The sequence below is a fragment of the Coturnix japonica genome, chromosome 1 (assembly GCF_054131305.1).
Source record: "Coturnix japonica strain WE chromosome 1, WE-NBRP24, whole genome shotgun sequence".
Classification (NCBI taxonomy): Eukaryota; Metazoa; Chordata; class Aves; order Galliformes; family Phasianidae; genus Coturnix; species Coturnix japonica.
Window position 1 is genome coordinate 58,248,717 of NC_140663.1, and position 19,307 is coordinate 58,268,023.

The window sequence follows — 19,307 nt, forward strand, 5'->3', positions numbered from 1 at the left end:
CCACTGGCAGCAGGCAGAGCAGTGGATGCCGGTCAGAGGCACAAGAGCCAGGGGAGGCTCCGGCCCCAGCAGTGGGCTTGTTGCCTTTCCTGGCTGCCAGGCTGGCTGAGGGCAGCTGCTCTTGGGACAGTACAGGGGCACAGTGGGGCCATGGGCTCAGCATTTATCTGATAGCAACACCAGCCAGGGCTGAGAAGCACAAAGGGTACAGCTGTGCAAGTTGCTGCAGTTGTTTTTCTCTGTTCCTACAGAAAGCAGATCCCCTTCTTTCATTTAAATAATAAAAATCTGGTGGTTTGGACTTTTTTTCCCCTCATTTGTCCTGTTCCATCATTTAACACTGCTGTTCGCAAATTGTTTTAGCTGGGATAGCCTTTCTTCATGTCAATGAAGATGGTAACCAGAACAACCCTCTCTCAAATGGAAACATTACTGGGATTGAATTCATCTGTTTAAGTTTATAAGCCCTCTGAAGCCATATTTTGAAAGCTTCATGAAGACCACTGGGGAGAGAGCTCAGCCCACAGTACCATGCAGTCCCAATACTCCTCTTTTCTAGAATTGTGCCTGGAGATTCTGCTGTCTACAAAGCAAGCATGAAAGATAGATCTGCACTTACCACCAAGTCTACTCTTTGGCTGATTGTACCATGATTCCTCCCACAGGTTGTGAATTGGCAGCTGGGAAGTGCCAACCAGCCCTCAACTTCAGTCTGTCCACATGTAAAACTAAGGGAGATCCCGAACAGGTTACAGTGGGGATGTCATAATTTTCAGCTGCCAGGAGAATTTCATGCAGCCGTAAGTGTCTCCGAGATCAGCATCTCAGACATTATCTCTTCGTGCTTAGCAACATCATGCAGGAGGCTCTGTGTGGCTATGCAGGTGGTTAATTTGTGAGCTTTCTTTCACCCAAGCTACCTACCTAGCCAACCAAGGTAGCATCTTAGGTAGAATCAAAGAAGGGACCCACAAGTATCATTAGAGTCCAACTTGTGGGTCCACACAGCACCACTCAAAAATCAGACATATGTCTGAGTGCTATCTAAATGCCTCTTGAAATCCAGCAGGTCAGGGCCATACCTGATGCCCCGAGGAACCTTTTCCAGTGCCCAACCACTTTGTGGTATAGAACCTGTTGCTCCCCTGATGCAGCTCTGTGCCGACCCCATGGGTATGAAGAAGCCAGAGTAGGGTGAAGTTAAGCTGGTCTCAAGGGTCTCACAGAAAGAAGGGATTTGTCCTTGCACCATTTACGTACTAAGAAATGATCTATCTGCTCTGCTGTGATCACAGGTTGTGTGTTTTTGCCCTGAGTTATTGGTCACATCAGGGAGACACTGGGGTTACAGTAGCAACAAGATTTCACTTGGAACACCCAATATAAACATGCTGCATATACAAACAGAAAATGTATTTACAGACAGAGTGAGGATATGTGTATGAGTGATAAAGGTAGTAACTCCCTGAGAACCACACCCAGTGGTGATGTGCCAAGGGTATAATCATGTTCAGCAAAGAAACTTCACTCTGAAGCTCTCTCTGTGGCACAGAATAACAAGCATAGAATCACAGAATATCGCAGGGGTTGGAAGGAATCACAAGAGATCATCGTGTCCAACTCTCTGCCAAAGCAGGTACCCTATGATAGCTTGCACAGGTCTTGAATAACTCCATAGTAAACAAGTCTTGAGTGTCTCCATAGAAGGAGACTACACAGCCCCTCTGGGCAATGTGTTCAAGTGCTCCATCACCCTGACAGTTAAATTCTTCCACATATATTTAGTGCGCATTGTGATTTGGAAAGCAGACCAGCAGCCCTATGCACTGTGCAAAAGTCTCCAAGGGGAGAGGAGTAGAAGTACATAATAAAGTAAGTAAAGTAAAGGCATATCTTGAGAAGTGTATGTACACGAGAGCATAGGAAGCAAGTGAGGGAAAGCTTTGGGGAGCCTTATCACTCTGTGGACAGTCACAGCACTGAAGTATGAAATAAGAAATGAAACAAATCCAAATCTGTGTCAGGAGATGATTTCCTAGGGCTCTCGTTGTGACTGAACTTATCAAGCTAAGCCTTCATTTCCAGACCTATCCAAAAATCACTGAAGCCAAACACAGTCTTTTCTCTGCTTCAGGAGACTTTGGAGCAAGAACTGTCTGAGAACTACAGAGGAAACAAATGCTGGAGAGGAGAAGAAATACGTTATGTTAATTGTGAAAAGCATTTTCAGCAACCTCAAGGTGGGTGTTTACCTGCAAGCTGACACAGAGTATATAGGTAAGAGTTAAAATTCCAAAGATATGCCATTCGTTCTTGTAATAGCAGGGCTGTTTCATCTTCTTTAATTTCCCCTTAAACATTCTGTTCTGCACAGAATGCTTTGGTGCTCATTATTTCTGCAAAATTAACTGCCAGGTCAACTTTCAGCAGGAGCTATGGTTGAGAGATTCAGGAGGGACGGGTAGAGCTGGAAGCAAGCAGACCTGCCTTCCCAGCACAAAGCGGAGCTTTTGTTTAGCTTTGATGCAATAGCATGCTCAGATAAATGCATGAATTAGAGAAAATTGGCATGAAGGGACTTAGGCACAGAACCAACAGATATGGTGGTGTCCTACAGGCCACCTCCGAGCAACCCTGCACAATAGGAGTGTTTTCACAGCATGCTTCTTGCCATAACATGTGCCTGTCTGTGCCAAGAGCCACCAGCACTGTGGTCACACACTCAGCACGATGCCAGCTGAGCAGGACATGCTGCTGGCCCTGTGGAACACACCAGAGCCAATTCTGGTCACCAGCTGAAGGACAAGGCCTGTGGTACCGAGAGGCAGCTGCCACAGACCAGCCGATGGCAGCTGTGACTCCTCCATACCTGGTGCTTTGTTGACACAACAGGAGGACAAGGACGATGTTCATGCCCTTTTCAGCTGTCCTGCCCCATTCTGCAGCTGAGTGAGGCCTTTCTCCAGGGGAGTGCTTTGCAAGGTGCTGACAGGGAACAGAACATGCCTGGGGCATGAGAAGGGCAGGCTGGAGGATGGAGGAAGCACCACACAGAGGTGGCCACAGCTGGAAGTGGGGGACACCCACTCTGACACCTGGCAGTGAAGCTACACGAAGTACACATGACTCTGCCTCCCTTTGGGCTGGCTCACTCCATGGAAACACAATGGCTGCACACCTCAAACAGGTTGCCCAGAGATGTGGTTGATGCTCTGTCCCTGGAAATTTTCAGGGTGAGGCTGGATCAGGCCCTGGGCAACCTGATCCAGCTGTGGTGTCCCTGTTCATTGCGGGGGAGTTGGACTAGATGGCCTTCAGGATGTCCCTTCCAACTCTAAGGATTCTATGATTCTATGATCAGCACCCAAAATAACTGGGGGCAACCACTGAGAAGCACAACAACCTGTGCAGCCCACCTCTTGCTGTGGTTTCTCTCTGATTTATTCCCTGAAGCTTTCTTTAGCAAGGATATGAATGGGACCCTGGGCAGCCTGACCTGGTGGGTGGCAAACCTGCCCATGGCAGTAGGTTGGAGCTCAATGATCATTAAGGTTCCTTCCGACCCAAGCTGTTATGCAATTCTATGATTCTTGGACATCATGATGAGTAACAGATAGGAGCAGCATAGCCAGTGGTCTGGGGAACTGCAGCAATCTGTGGTGCCCATCAGACCAGGGCAACACCACTAGTACTTTGGTAGCATGGCTTTTCCTGACAGATGGAGCTGTTCTGTGTTAGCAAGAAAGTGGCATTACTACAGAAAGAGAAGTAAAAGCTCTTCCAGCATCATCTGAGGGCAGCAGAGACAGTGACTCCACTGAGCTTATGGGGGCTTTTCCTTAGCAGAGAACCTGTAATCCAGAGCAATTGGTTTCAGTCCATTTTTGATGGGATAGTGTCCATACCCTGTGTTAATTCAGTATTTGCTATACCAGTAGGACCAGACTACTTTTATATACTTCCACACAGACCTTCCAAAGAAGCATCACTGCCAGACAGCTTGACTGCTGTAGAATCAGTTCAACATGCCAAAACAGAGCCATGGGGAAACAAGTTCCCTGTGCTGATGATACTCGGTGCCTCCCAGCACTTTCAACCCATCTTTTTAGGATCAAGAGGAGACTAGGAGGACAGCAGCTGTCTGAGGATCCCACTGGAAGGGCTGGCCCCAGAAGCCTTTCTTCCCTCAGGCTGTAGTAGATCCTGGGATTAAATTCCCAGGTTTGACCTTCAGGGGCTCTTGGTGCTCATATCCACCACCTTTCAAGGCTGCTGTGGTCAGAGCCCTTCACCTTCCCCACCTTGTTGTGGTAGGGAGGTTCAAAGTGTCCTGGCAGCAGGAAGCTCCTTTGCTCCACCCTCTGCCCTGCATGCTGGCTGAGCGTATCCAGGATTTGCTGAACCACTGCTGCCAGAATTGGCATGCTGATCCTTGCAGCTGCTCAGCAGAAGCTGGACCTCTGGCATGATGCTTTCCACCCATAAGCCCTGGACGTCCTTCATCTTGCTCTTCTTCACCACTGCGCTCCGATGCTCCTGTTTGGCAGGTATTTCTTTTCTCTTGTGCTTCACTTTCTGTACCCTTCCTTTTCTCTCACTCTTCTCTACGTCTAAATGTATTGCCCACTGTTTGTTTTTCAGAAACAAGGTGGGCTCCCTTGTCTCATCCAAAAAGTGTAAAGAAATGGAATTGCTTAATCCTGATGAGACTTAATGTGGTTGATCACAGCATCTTTCTGCCAGCTATTTACAAATCCACTACAAATGTGACTGAGCTGCAGGTTGCTCAGCTGAATGGCAATGAGACAGGGGACCACTGTTTCTTGCCTCCACTTACTGAGGCAGGAGACCATTTGAAACATCTCCCAGGAGGGTGCATAGTCTGCTTTAGATGTGAGTAGGTACTTTTTGCAGGAAATCTAGCTTTGCAGCCCTTTTAGTTAGAGAAGCTGCCTAAAGCCTAAATGTAAATGAGACCTTTCTCATCATGATACTGCCCACATTTGTATACCAGCATCAGTGGAGATCAACCACATGCTTAAAGATGGGCCTGATCTGACAGCCTGTCCTTTGGGCTTCCCCATCTATAAACATGAACCCTGTGCTCTGCAGCGCTTTCTTCCACAGGTCACATAGAGGTCTAAATGTTTCTTCCAGTGCTCCTGTAAGGTACTTATTAACCCAGAAAATAAGTTATGGGCATAGCCAAGGTCATTCAACAAGCTCTAGCAGAACTGGGGAGGAATGAGGAGTGTTCTAACCTTGCCCAGGAGGAGGCTGACCCGTGGACCCACTCCCCACTGGGCAGCAGTAGGGGAAGTTGTGGCCTTGATGACATGAAACTGAAAGTCAGCAGGTGACCCCAGGGGGGGACTTCCTGCAGGACAACCTCATTTCATTCACTGTTGCTTGGAAAATGCCGAATTCAAAACAAAGTGTTGGTCTGTTTTGTTCTCCTGAGCTGAAGTTAAACCTGAGATATTACTTTAAACTCTTTCATGTAATCAAGCTGGTACTTAATTTTGCTCCCTGTCATACTGCAAGTTGTTAGCTCAGAGTGATAGTTTGGCTGGAAATAGCCCTCTCACAGCCCCTGCTCAGTCTCTGAACCAGGAGCTCATTGGAGACTCTGCTTGCATGCAGCAGTCCTTATTGCAGCAGCCTGTTATTCTTATGTCTCTGCAAAGCATCATTTCAGCATGGGATATTTCATCTGGCTGAACTCAAGCCGGGCTGCTTGTAGTGGCCCAGGAGGATTTATTTCTTTGACTCCCTTCCTTCTGCAGCAGGGGACAGTTTGGTGCTCATTCACAGGGACTGCAGCAGACTATGCTTCTCCCACATGGACATCCCTCAGCCATCCCTGCCTCCTATCCTGCAGCACTCTGAGGTCCATGCTGTGGCTGAAGGAAAATGGGTATTGGGAAGGCCTAAGAAAGCTTTGCCCTGTGACACTATGTACAGATCTGGAGGGCTGCAGACTAGAGGCAGCACTGCACTGAAGTGTCAGTGTGCTCTGATTCTAGGTAGAAAGCAGATTAAAGAGGCAAAATCTTCACTGAAGCCCCTCTCCCTCCTTTACCTATATCTGCATGTTGTATTTTCTAGCCTGAACTGGTTAATGAGCTCTGCTTTCCTCCTGTGCTTTCCTTCTGGCAGCAGCTGGAGCCTCCAACATTTCAACAAGCACGATGCACACAGACGAGTATGAACCGCCATGTCTTAGTAAGTCTTTGTAAATCATTACTACCGTGATAAAGCCAGGTAAGGAGACTATACAAGTTATTGGTGAGGCTATCCTGGAGAACAATTTGTCTGTTATGATCTGCTGTTATCAAGGCTTCAGTTGCAGGTGAAACTCTAGGAAGCATTTCCAAGACTTCCCCAATCAGCCAGACTTGGGCAACCTGAGATCCCGCCAGTCCTCCTATAGTCATTCTCCATCCTAAACATGAAAAAGCCCCAAGTCCTGTACTTCTTGAATTGCAGTACATGTACCAGTAGAGATATGCTACTTCAAAGGACAACATTTGTATAGGAGATGGGTGTCCCTCTCCCCTCTCTGAGCAATTTCTGTTTACTGGTGGGAAAGGCTGCTCTCTACAGCATAGGACGATAGTATTGCACATTCTGAAGGCCAGCGCACAAAAATATGGTCCAGCATGGTGCACTTGAATGAGAGCAACTGAGGAGCATCTGCACTTACCTTTTCTTGACAACATGCAAGAGGACAGCTGCCCTGTACCAAGAGCAGAAGGCATTTGCTTTTCACAGCAGACAAGTAGATATGCATGAGCATATACATGCAATGCATGTAGCTCTAAGGCTGTTCTGGCTACTCCAGCTCTCCTAGGGTCTGAGGTTTCGTGCTCAGTTTCCATTCCAGCCCAAGGAGCTGAGGGACATGTTGGTTCCTAGGATGCTTTTGATACTCCTGCCTCAGAACCCAGCTGGCTATCATCACTGTACCCATGTGATAGAAAACACATGGCAGATGCTAACTAGGTATTCTGAAAGATTACAGCAATGGAGGGTGCAGTGGTAAGGGGACCAGCTCAGATGTTTGGCCAACTGGGATGACTAAGTCTTCAAAACACATAGAAGAAACTGAATATTGCCACCCTTGAGATTAAGAGCCAGGCTTATGGGAATGATGCCCAAAGGTAAGGTGACAGAACATGGGGCAGATTGTGATGTCAGTATCTCACCTACCTTCTAGCAAAGAAAACCTGCTCTGTACTTAGCCTCCAATCAGCTCACTTCATTTCTTCTCCTCCAGAGGTGGACTTCTGCACTCAAGCAGCCGTGTGCTGTCCAGCTGGTGTGGATGATTACGGATGGATTGCAGCAGCTGTTGGCTGGAGCCTCTGGTTTCTGACTCTCATTCTGCTCTGTGTGGAAAAGGTCATGAAACTCCGGCCTGATGAACCCAAATATTTGGTAGCCTGAAGCAGGGCAAGTCATTGTGCAGCAGTGAGGCACAGACAGTCTGACAAAGCATCTGAATCACTTCCTGAGAAATAGAAAAGAAAGCGACGTTGCCCTCAGCTAAAATAAGTAAGTCCACACATAAGTGGGGCATCTGCTGGGGCATCGTCCTTCCTGGAATGCCAGAGCTACTGTCCCAAGCTGGCCACCATGAAGATCCCAATGCACACAGACAACATTTAGTATCATAGAATCATCAAGGTTGGGAAGATCACTAAGATCATCTAGTCCTACTGTTAGCCCATCCCCACCATGCCCACTAACCACTTCCCTGGTTTCTTGAACACCTCCACATTTCTTGAACATCTCCAGGGATGGTGACTTTACCACTCTGTCGTTGCTCTGAGCCCATCCAAGTGGGTACAATAGGACCCTGGAGGACCTGATACTAGGCTCCCTGCCCTGAGACAACCCAAAGCAGCCTTGGAATTTGAAAGAGCAGTGGGCTGGTTTCTGAAGGATCAACATCATGAGATTCAGTACTAAGCAGTGGGCCACATATATCACTAAAAGAATGCAACTCATTGGCTACACTGAGTAACTTCTGTTTACTAAACCAAAGTGTTTACTGACACCAAGAAAAACTTTGTTTTGGAAACCTGAATGTTGTTTGGGCTGGTTCAAAATTAGAACGAATTATTCCACTGCAACGTATGTGAACTGCTTTGTGGGAGGTTAACATGTTGGCTGTATCTACTCGGCTTGCACCTGTCTAGATAATTAAGACACACTATACCATTGCGAATGGGTTTTAAACCAGTATATCCAACTCAGGCACAACACTGGTCCTATTTATGTAAGATGATAATAAACAACTTTCTTGATGGAAGTATTCCCACTGACTGTTTTAATCCTAGTTTATGTCGATACGGCTTGTATCAGTAAGGAATTACCCCACCCGAATTGCTAGAAACATGATCTTAATGAGAAATATTCACACAGCAGTGTTTGCCTCACTGCAATCAAATAATCTTATTTGGGACAGTTGCACCACTTTAATATCTATCTATTATTAAAACCATAAATCAGCATGAAACCCATAGAGTCATATATAGAATAGCAAACCTCCTAGAGACCAACTGAAATGAAACACAAATGACCATGCTCAAACCAAAGAAAGCCATAGTGGAGATCTGTATCAATTAGATATCATTGAAGTTTCACCTCAGTTTACCAATAGATAACTTTTTGGGTTAGAAAAGATACAAATCAGTTTAAGGCTCCTCGGATTATTTTTTTGCACAACCAGGCATTCAATCAGGACAGTTCTACATCTGTTCAAACTAGTGCATGGGTCTCATCAGCTTTCCACAGGAACGGGCACAAGTTAGATGCTGAGAAAAAGACATCCTTCCCTAAAGAATCATAGAATCTTTTGAGTTGGAAGTGACCTTTAAAGACCATCTAGTCTAACTTCCTGCAATAAACAGTTATATCAGGTTGCTCAGAGCCTGGTCCATCCTGGCCAAGGTATGACCCCATCAACCACATCTCTGGACAACTCATTCCAGTGCCACACCACCCTCACTGTAAAAGACTGTTTCTCTAAGTCTAACCTAAATCTCCCCTCTTCAAGCTTGAAAACATTTCCACTTGTTCTATCCCAACAGACCCTGATAAAAAGTCTGCCTTATCACTGACATCACACAACACAAAGTCTTCCAGAGGGAAATGCTGAGCTGAGACAGTCAGGAAAGAAAGTGGCAGATTTTGCTGTTGTTTCTTACACGTATCACAGTACTATCAGTAAATAACCACAAAACATCATTCACTTAAGAAAAAAAAAACCTCAGCATTTAAGCATACAACAATTAAAACAAAAGAAGAAATCACAAGGCAAAAGTTGATTTGGACCAGCCAGCCACTTCTGTCCACAAAAAAATATATAAACCCGTGTGTACAAAGGTACAGAAACATAGGATTCTACATTTTACTGTTGGTGTTGACTGAAAATACAGTGAGATGACAATCAACCACTGCAGTCATTGGTGGACAGCAAATCTTACAGCTATTCACATCATATTTTTCCTGATGTCTTAGTTTTAATAGCAGAAAATGTGCATGGGTCTGAAAGCCATGTGATATTAGTTGTGTAAAAATCATTGTCTTAGTGCCTGCCTCCTGCAGAATTCCTCCCAGTGCTCTCCATTTTTACTTATTTTGTTTTCCTGACCAGGAACACATGAATTCCCTCTGGAAATGGAAATAGTTTTGAATTTTGAAGGGATGTTTTACAGCTTTCACATTTCCTTGGTTAATTGCCTTGGTGCATGCCTACAATCAGTCATGGAATTAAATCTACTCCAATATAAAGAGTTGTAAGCATATGATACAACTGTTAGATGTCAGATAGGATAGAAAATGGAATAGAAAATAGACTAGAGTGGAACAGAACAGAATGGGGTAGAATGGGTTGGAATGGAGTGGAATGGAGTAAAGGGGGATGGAATAGAGTAGAGTAGAATAGAGTAGAGTAGAGTAGAGTAGAGTAGAGTAGAGTAGAGTAGAGTAGAGTAGAGTGGAACAGATCAATTAGACTGGACCTTCAAAGATGATCTAGTCCAGATGCCAGACTACAACAACCCAACCCGCTAACTGTAAACTTCCTCCATAACAACTAACCATAGAATCCTTAGAGTTGGAAGGGACCTTTAAAGGCCATCTAGTCCAACTCCCCTGCAATGAGCAGGGACACCACAGCTAGATCAGATTACCCAGGGCTTGACCCATCCTGGCCTTAAAAGTCTCCAGGGATGAGGCAACCACCACAGCTCTGGGCAACCTGTTCCAGTGCCTCACAACACTCATTGTATAAGACTTTTTCCAGATATGTAGCCGAAATCTCCCCTCTTTAAGCCTGAAGCCATTTCACAGAACCACAAAGAATCACCGAATCACCAAGGCTGGAAAAGACCTAAAAGATCATCCAGTCCAACCATTCACCTATTACCAATAGCTCCCACTAGAATTACAATGCTCAGTACAAACACAGCCAAAGTGGTTGAAAAGCGGGAGGCTGAATGAAGACACTTGGGAGAGCTGCTGCTGTACAGGTATCTCAATACACAGAGCAGAATGGAGCACGCAACCATTCAGTACTACTAATACTGTGTGAGAGAAACATCAGAAGCAGTGCATGACTCCAGGGAAGCTACTTTAATTTGCCTGGGAATGATATCGATCACATCTGACCAGTGATTTTTATAAATTCTTAATTTAAGACTAAATTGATTGATATGCGATGCATGACTCTTCATCTCTTTAGAAACTATTGCTCCGGTAATGACTCACATTACTCACTGCTTCTTATCCTTGGGGTTTTAGTGAATGAGCTACATATTAAGCAATTGCATTTTACAATGATTACACTTTGCAGAATCACCAGAGGGATGAAAACTGGCAAGCATCAGAGGTTCCCACTCACAGAGAAAATACAGAGGTTAAATTCATAAGAAAAGTTTCACAGTGCTGGGAATTGGTAATTTTGATAAAGCCACTACAAAGACTAGAATTTCATAATATTACTGTAATTAATTAGAGGCAAGGAATGAAATACATGAAATCCTGGGAAACAGCCACCCTCTCTCCTCACTCCAGATCCTCATTTTGTAGTATCAGTGGCAGCAGCCACTCCTGTGGAATTCAACCTTATTATTACTTAATTCACACAAAGATGCCACAGCCTGGAGAAACTTCTGCAACAACAGCAAGGTGGGATTAAAGGTCCCTCCAGCTCAGCTCTCTCTCACAGCAGCTGCCATGTGGGGAGGAAGATAAAGCGCAGTGCACACAGTGATCCATCCTGCCTTCCCTCCCTGCCTGAGTTCACAGGTGAAACACAGCACCCTTCTGTGCTCTTGCAAGCGCTCACCCCCAGGCACTTTGAAATTAATCCTTTGAGGGTTGTAGATAGTTTCATGCAGTGATACCTTGCCAATGACTTTTCCTTTTCAGCTTTTCCCAGGTGATTACAGCCTTTCCTGCTCCCCCTGCTTCTCTTTCCCAATGAGCTCATTTTTCCATAATTTTCACATATTCACAACTTTTCTGAACGTTTGTACACTGACAATTGCACAGCATTTCACCCTGCAAGTAAATCACGTGACTGACTTTAAGACAGATATATAGACCCTAATCCCTAAGCCCAGGTTAGAACATTTTCCTACCTCTGTGCTCTTTGCTAGGTTATCTTCCAAATTATTTATTCATTTTAGCTTTCCCTCTATTGTTGGCCATATATTCAATACACTAGGATTCCTCCCTTCATTTCCTGTCTACAGCTGCAACCGCTGTGTGTTGCAACAAAGCAAAAAGTCCTAGCTTGTCATTTCATGCTTTTCAGGTCAGATATTAAAAACATTTCCTCTCACAAAGAGTGGTGCTGTGCTGGCACAGGCTGCCCAGGGAGGTGGTGCAGTCACCGTCCCTGGAGGTGCTTCAGAGTCGTGTGGATGTGGCACTGAGGGATGTGGGCAGTGGACATGCACCTTAAGTGTATCTTCAGTGCAAAGCTGCAGGACAGTATTACCCTTCACTCCCAGGTGGAGATGTGACTGTTGTAGATAATGCTGCCATCAGCGATGCCAACTTCTGAAGGAACAAAAACTTCCATTAACTTCCCTGCAACTCTACCACACTCTCTGCAAAAGCAAGAATATGCTTTCCAGCACCCTAAAAAATTCTCTTCCACATTTTGGTGAAGAATAACAATATATACCAATAATGTAAATACTTCGCCATGCATCTACATCCTTTAAATGAGAAAATCTTTATCTGTAATCTTTTGAAGTGTTCTTATTTAAAGGAACCATCATCAAGCCCAAAGGAACTGTCACATGGATCAAAATCATCAATGGAAATGCTGGGCAATAAGAGTTCCTTGCACAGTGCAACATGACTTACCCCAAACCATTTTATTAAGGGTTGCAAAGGCCAACAAACACTGCAATGGGCTCATGAGTTTATGAATGCCCAAATCACCTCTACCTCAGAGAATGCAAGCAATTTCCCATTTGCCAACTAAGCTGAAGTACTACTGAGATTTGCAAATTCCCAATCCTGTTTCCTTAACTCCGCGGGTAAAATCTTTTTATTATTATTGCAATATTTTAAAATTGCTGTTATTTTAGTCAAATTTCTTTCAGATCTGCATTTCAGGACCAGAGGAGAGAGGTGCACTGCCAAATACAACAACACATCTATTCTTCCTTGAGGATTTTTTCCTGAAACACAAAGTGGTATCCAGCTACTGGCTTTAACTCATAACATCACTAAAACATTCCAACAACCTGGATGAGACAACCAACTTCCAAGACACATGTGCCAAAAACCTTACAGAAGTGATCATGGGATCACATCAGGGTAATTAAGAAGCAGAGACATTAGCATATGAATGGAAATGCTAAACAATGTAATTTTCATCTTCCAGTCTGTTTCTCACTCTCTTAATTCTCATCTCCCTTTGCCTGTTCTACATATGGCAATACCAGGACTACTGTATGAAAACACCACATTGGGGATCCATGACAGTTTTGCATTCATTTCCAAAGACTCTTCAGAGCATTTCTTCAAAATGTGCCAACATTCTACTCTGATTAAGGCAAGATATAACAGCCTAAACATAAACTTCCAGCTATGGAGTGAGATCTACTCAAAACTAAGCAGAAATGGCCATTATGAAAGAGGAAATGTATTTTAAATGCCAAGAGTATCAAGTTGAATACAGAATCAAGACAAAACATTCCAACTCCACAAGCTATGAAGGGCCAATAAATGCATATTCGAGCACTAATCCAATGGGATTCACAGGGACTGCAGCTCTGCTCTGGATAAGTGTTTTTACAAAGGAAGGGCAACTCTATCTGTATCTATAAATACTACAATACATGACTGAGAATATATTGGTGGCACACTGAGGGCTCTCCCACCCCTCCATTAAAAATAAACAAACAAAAATGCAAATAAAAAGAAGAGGAAAAAGATGTCCACTATATAAATGAGCTTAAAGCTGCTTCTTTTCCATAGGCACATCTAAACTGTCCTGGAGGGTCTGTGGTCTTGGTGACCTGCTTCGGTAACATCACTGATGAGAGATGTTCCCCACTTGTACAGACCAGCACTGTCAGTGGTGAAGGACTGCACAGATTACAGTTCACATTACAGAATCAACTTGAGTGGGGGCAGGGGGCCATACTCAAGCTTTTAATACATCTCTTTTTAGTACACTGTCATCCAGGAGACTTAGTTGCCATCTTTTGCTTTGCATGACACTGCTACCATCCAACAACTTTATCTGAAGCCAAACCATTCCAAGCACATTCCAATTGCAAAGGGTCCATGAAATTCCACTTCTTGCTTCAAAGTTCACGTATGTAGCTTTATGAGTCGAACACCTGTGCAATTATCTCCTACTTACAGCACTCTTTCTTCAGTTGCATGCCCACAGCCATTGACGGGACCATGTGTGTTACAGCCTGGGGGATGATATTTTATAGCGTTGAAACATGGTCCACCTGTCAAATTTACTATCTGAAAAAGAACTGTAAAATGTCACTTTGCTTTAAAGATGAGCAAGAAGCAAGAGGTCAACATTTTGTCCACAGAAAAGAAAAACAAACCAACAAACCTAAATTACATAGCTCTGATCTCGCCAAGTTCTGCTTTATGCCAAACTAAACACAAACTACACATAAATGTCACAGAGAATTATAAAGAGAGAGAAAAACCTGAGGATTCTATAAACCAGATGGTTCAGTCATGAAAATAGATGCAACAGTTGGTAACATCTTTCTTTGCCCATATCAACTTCTCATCCGATTAGTGTTTTTATTAACAGGTAGATTCATTAACAGATACTTCAAATTCAAGATACTTTAAATTTCAGCTCTTTTCTCTCTCTCTCCCTCTCTCTTTTTCTTTCTTTCTTTCTTTCTTTCTTTCTTTCTTTCTTTCTTTCTTTCTTTCTTTCTTTCTTTCTTTCTTTCTTTCTTTCTTTCTTTCTTTCTTTCTTTCTTTCTTTCTTTCTTTCTTTCTTTCTTTCTTTCTTTCTTTCTTTCTTTCTTTCTTTCTTTCTTTTCTTTCCTTCTTTCTTTCCTTCTTTCCTTCCCTCCCTCCCTCCCTCCCTCCCTCCCTCCCTCCCTCCCTTCCTTCCTTCCTTCCTTCCTTCCTTCCTTCCTTCCTTCCTTCCTTCCTTCCTTCCTTCCTTCCTTCCTTCCTTCCTTCCTTCCTTCCTTCCTTCCTTCCTTCCTTCCTTCCTTCCTTCCTTCCTTCCTTCCTTCCTTCCTTCCTTCCTTCCTTCCTTCCTTCCTTCCTTCCTTCCTTCCTTCCTTCCTTCCTTCCTTCCTTCCTTCCTTCCTTCCTTCCTTCCTTCCTTCCTTCCTTCCTTCCTTTTCTTTCTTTCAATAGGACAATAAAATAACTGGAAAAAGAATGCAAGCACCTGGAGATTGAGAAACACACAGTCTTTTTCCCCCCTGAATTCCCAAGTGGAAACCCATTGCAATGCACGCATCCCAGAGACTCTTTGGAGCACATGAGAGAAGTAACGTGTGGGTTTCCTTTGTTAGGAACATCTTTGGAACGGGAACATCTCGTGCTCTATTGTGTTACTTTTGTTAATATACGAGTATACAGAATACACCATACCATTGTTTTGTGAATAGCAGATCAGGTCTCCAGCCAGACTGAGAACATAACTTTCAAATGCAGCTTTTCAGCTTATCTATTACTGGCTTCTCTGTGAAGCTGTAAGGTAGTAAAGAGAGGTTTTTGCTTTAGCAAAAGCCACTTCCACTGACCTTTATCTAGCTGTTCTGTTCATGTTCTTCATTAAGATTTGGGACTGAAAAGGATATTCTTCCAAACAACAACAAAAAAAGATATATTGCAATAGCATCACCATCAATAACAAAAGTGAATTAGAAATAGCATAAGTGCCTTTAAATTTGAAAGGACTTCATATTCCTTTGTAAGTAGCTGGAGCCAGAAGTCACTTACTTTCTAGAAGACCACATTTTCTTAAAATGAAGTCATTGTAATATGTTAATGTTATGAGCACTGGCCTCAGGCTCCACTGCAGAATTAAGCTGGAGAAGGATCAGGGCTATGAAGGAATTGGCTTAAATAGGAATGCTTAGGAACAGTCTTCAGCATTTTCAAGAAGATCAACATTGCCCAATGGAATCTTCATGTTGTAAAACCCAACATTTTTCAGGAGTATTAGTAACATTCACATTTACAAATCTGGCAGAAAACAAAAGTTTCTTTATTTTTATGCTAGAACTGATTATTACACAAAAGGCTTTAAAAATTCAAAACAGGATGACCTGTAGATAGTGCTGTTCGTAATCATGCAGGTGTTCTGACTCCGATCAAACCTCAACCAGTGCCCATGAGGACTATGTATTGAACAGTGAACTGGAAATGAATTTACACTGCTTTGCCACATGAAGTCGCTCAAACAATTTCATACTGTCCTCTGACAACAATGGGTAAAAAGATAAACAACTTAGTTCTCTAATAAAAAAGGAAGCAACATGCCATTGCTTTTATCATATCAGTGAGCAGATAGCTGCTTCCTAGTCCTGGCTTTGGCAACAAACGTCATTACATACATATTTCATGAACAAGGTACTCAGGGTTCTTCCACAGTATCCTCCTACCTGTTTTCATTTCAGTCTGAGCTAGTCCTGTTGTAGCTACTGAACTGTACACTGGAGCCGGGAACTCCATAGAACACCATACCAAACCAGCATGACATACCTGTACTTTACCAATTGTTATTTCTACCCCAGCAAGGCAAACACAGCCCTGCTCTGGTCAACCACCCAGTGACCTCCTTGGCTACAACCATCTTCTAACAGAGTTTGAAATATCCACGCTGTAGCACCAAATAGTTTTGTTTCATTTTTTTCTGAGGCAAGGCTTCTAGGCCTTCTCACAAACACAGAGCTTACCCTCCATCTCAGTGCCAGTTTGCTAGCCTTTGTACAGTCTGCTCTGAAAATAAAAACACTCCAACAAATCATGACTTAAGTAAAATCTCCATATGTATTACGTCAGTTACAGTTATGCAATGGCCAAATATTAGTAAATTCATAGCTAGTATTAAATTAAAACTCTGGAAAAAACAGCAACAAACAGTTCCATGGCACGTACCATTCTTACCATGGGGATAATGCTTATCCTTTGTCCAGAGGGACAGTGGGAACAAGTACAAATATAGAAACTGTCTTCAGACCGCAAATCTAAGCCTATGTTAATGTTCTAAACCGTCACTGACTTTCACTAAAATTATTCAGATCTAAACATAAGCAATGATTTAGGACATTAATTTAAAACATAATGCTGGTGACCCTGTACCAGTCAGGCTGGATTGGTTTCTGTCCACAAAGCAAATTACAGAGTGGCAATATTTTATCGCTGGTCTTACAAGAGTAGTGTGTAAATATATATATATTAAAAACGCACATACACATTTCCCCGGATGCAACTGTGGCTGAATATTCCTCTCCTATTTTTCAGTGATTTTCAAAACAAGTTAAATACCAAGCCCTTTCTGTTTGGATGCTTTGCTTTGTTTCTCCAGCCTGAATGAGTCTACAGATATTTTCTTAGTTATACAAGGCCAATGTTTCACTTTGCAAACATTGAAGATGAAGGAACACTTGAAGCTTCAGCACCAGAAGGAAAACAAGGAAGAGTGCAGAGGGTAGCTCCATTTGGAAGCATGGAGCTTTAACAATTATTGTTCCGTTTTGTTACAAGTAGTTCATAAAGCCTTTTATTCTAAGTTCTACTGTTACTGACAACCAAAGTGATTCTTACGTGGGATTACACCTTCAACACCCTAGAGCTGATATAGTTTGTAATCTTGGAGAACAGCAACACAAACCAGTTCCCCATAAGCACTGGAGAGATCAGAATACTTGGAATCTCTTGCAAAATGTCATCTCAGTTCATGCAAACCTTTGCCTTCCTCCTTAGAAAAAGGAGTCTACTACACATGGAGTTTGTTCCTGTGATTTTTTTTTTGCCGGAGTGTTGACTTCTTGACTTCAGGTTTTATTTATTTGTTTGTTAGACTGAGTTGAGGGTAGGAAGAGAAGAGGAGCACCGTAATATTAACAGATTAGTGACCACTGATTGCCATGACACTTATGACTGTTCCCAGTCTCTCCTTCCTCTCCTCATTTTGCTGCCTTTTTCTTTTTTCCAGAATTGTTGTCTAAAGAGCTGTGAAAGTCCATTCTTTTGAGAGAACAACATTGCTGATTTCCTGTAAGTCTTTGCTTCCATAGGAAGCAGATAGCTGGCAGATTTGCAATGGAATGCTAAATCAACTATGGAAGTTCTGCACTGTCGTCTGTTTCTGAGAAAGACGTAGAAGTTCTTCTCTAATTGCTTTTATAAGAGAGGCTGAAGAGTGACCTGGTTGGAGGTCCTCAGTGGAACTGGTGGTGTAGCAAAGGCCCTGGCCCTGTAGGTTGTTGTGTGGGAGCTGAGCAGGGGGTGCTGAAGGTTGCCTGGCTGAAGTCCTCGGCATCTGGAATACTGGTGAGGAGGAATATTCTTGGTGTCCATGCATATGCATCTGGAAAAAAGGTAGAAACTGTTATAGTACTTTCTGAACAAATACGATACTCCCAGAAAAGACAAGAAAGCAAAAAGGCAAAGAACAGAGGGAAAGCAGTATGGAGATGCTTCTATCTGCTGCCACTGTTCTTTTGTTGTATGAATGAGTGATTCCTCTTATGGAGAGCAAAATAACAAGTGTACACAAAATTGCTGGACTGCCTCAAGTTCAGGGATTTTTAAAATCTCTTTGAACGTCCAGTAGAAAGTCTGACCCTGTCTATGTTGGTTATGTTTAGAAATTGAAATGGAAAGAGGTGGGGACTGAAAACAGAAGTGGAAGTCAGTGGAATTGGCTTTCCAGTAATACACTTTCCATCAGCTTCCCAAAAAAACAACAGGCAAACTACTGCCTTCCTGGTTGTCATTTCTTCATACTATCCATGGAACAGGGATGCTGATGGAACTATGACTATAACATGACTATCATGGAACAGGGATGTTCCAAGACACCTTCCCTCTTCTATCTGGCTTGCCTGTTTAGAAAGTCCACACATGAGGACGATGTAACTGACCCATACCTGGGAAAAGAGCCAACAAGTGAAGCAGCAGAAGAAAAAAAGTGATTCAAATCAGAAAGAATAGATTTTTCCACACTTAGAATCTGTTCCAGGTAACTGAGAACCACCATCTCAGCTTAGGGACGAACACTATTTAAGGGCAGAAAGGAGCTAATTCTGCTTTTGTTCAGTAACAGATATTCTCTAAAGAAACAAGAGAGAAACACAACACAAGCCTGAGTTTATGGGCTTGTCTATCAAGAAAAATGTCTGCTTACACTAAAACGAAGAGCGAATTTGCAGTGCACTCAGTAATTTCACCAATTCCCAATAAGGGCACAAAACAAATACAACATTTTAAAAATTCCAATTCCAGTTTGCATCCCTGAAGGAAGCATTTCTTCTTGGTTCTTGTATCTGTGAGAGGCAGCCAGAAGAAAACACTGGACACCAAGGACTTGAGGCTGCTTGAACACACTGTACTGAACCTACAGCTCGGAGCAAAGCAGCACAATCCTTTTCCAACAAGGAGCAACCAGCTGCAGCAAGCTGAGATCAGAGTTATCAGAATTTAGTGAGCAGTAACATCTGCAGATAAACCCCAAGTAGAAGCAGAGAGAGCAAACTGGTGAGGGAAGAAAAGACAGCGAGGTCAGCAAGAAAAGGATTTGGGGCAGAGGGGGAAGG

At 43.3% G+C, this 19,307-nt stretch overlaps 2 protein-coding genes across 5 annotated transcripts in view; one reads left to right on the forward strand and one right to left on the reverse strand.

Annotated features, from left to right (window-relative positions):
- Positions 1-4,359: 4,359 nt before the first annotated feature.
- On the forward strand, positions 4,360-8,317 carry TMEM213 (transmembrane protein 213). 2 transcript variants are annotated; one of them, XM_085541183.1, is made up of 3 exons: positions 4,360-4,547; positions 6,163-6,225; positions 7,280-8,317. In XM_085541183.1, exons 1-3 carry the CDS (start codon positions 4,466-4,468, stop codon positions 7,447-7,449), a joined length of 315 nt encoding a protein of 104 aa, XP_085397309.1. In that variant the 5' UTR covers positions 4,360-4,465; the 3' UTR covers positions 7,450-8,317. The 2 variants fall into 2 exon arrangements, with proteins under 2 accessions (XP_085397309.1, XP_015722682.2); XM_015867196.2 differs by having other exon boundaries at positions 4,363-4,547; positions 6,160-6,225.
- Positions 8,318-15,730: 7,413 nt separating this feature from the next.
- KIAA1549 (KIAA1549 ortholog) overlaps positions 15,731-19,307 on the reverse strand; it is a 118,603-nt gene continuing 115,026 nt past the window's right edge. For all 3 annotated transcript variants that reach the window (XM_015867229.3, XM_015867220.3, XM_015867211.3), the window contains one exon: positions 15,731-18,079. In XM_015867229.3, coding sequence (XP_015722715.2) covers positions 17,893-18,079 — 187 coding nt within the window. In that variant the 3' untranslated portion in view covers positions 15,731-17,892. The remainder of the gene's footprint in view (positions 18,080-19,307) is intronic.

What these genes read in the sequence shown, in the direction of transcription:
- TMEM213 (XM_015867196.2), top strand. Translation starts at nt 4,466, where the DNA reads ATGATGCTTTCCACCCATAAGCCCTGGACGTCCTTCATCTTGCTCTTC. An exon ending in CCGATGCTCCTGTTTGGCAG is followed by an intron (nt 4,548 to 6,159) that starts GTATTTCTTTTC and finishes TCCTTCTGGCAG; the next exon opens with CAGCTGGAGCCTCCAACATT. An exon ending in GTATGAACCGCCATGTCTTA is followed by an intron (nt 6,226 to 7,279) that starts GTAAGTCTTTGT and finishes CTTCTCCTCCAG; the next exon opens with AGGTGGACTTCTGCACTCAA.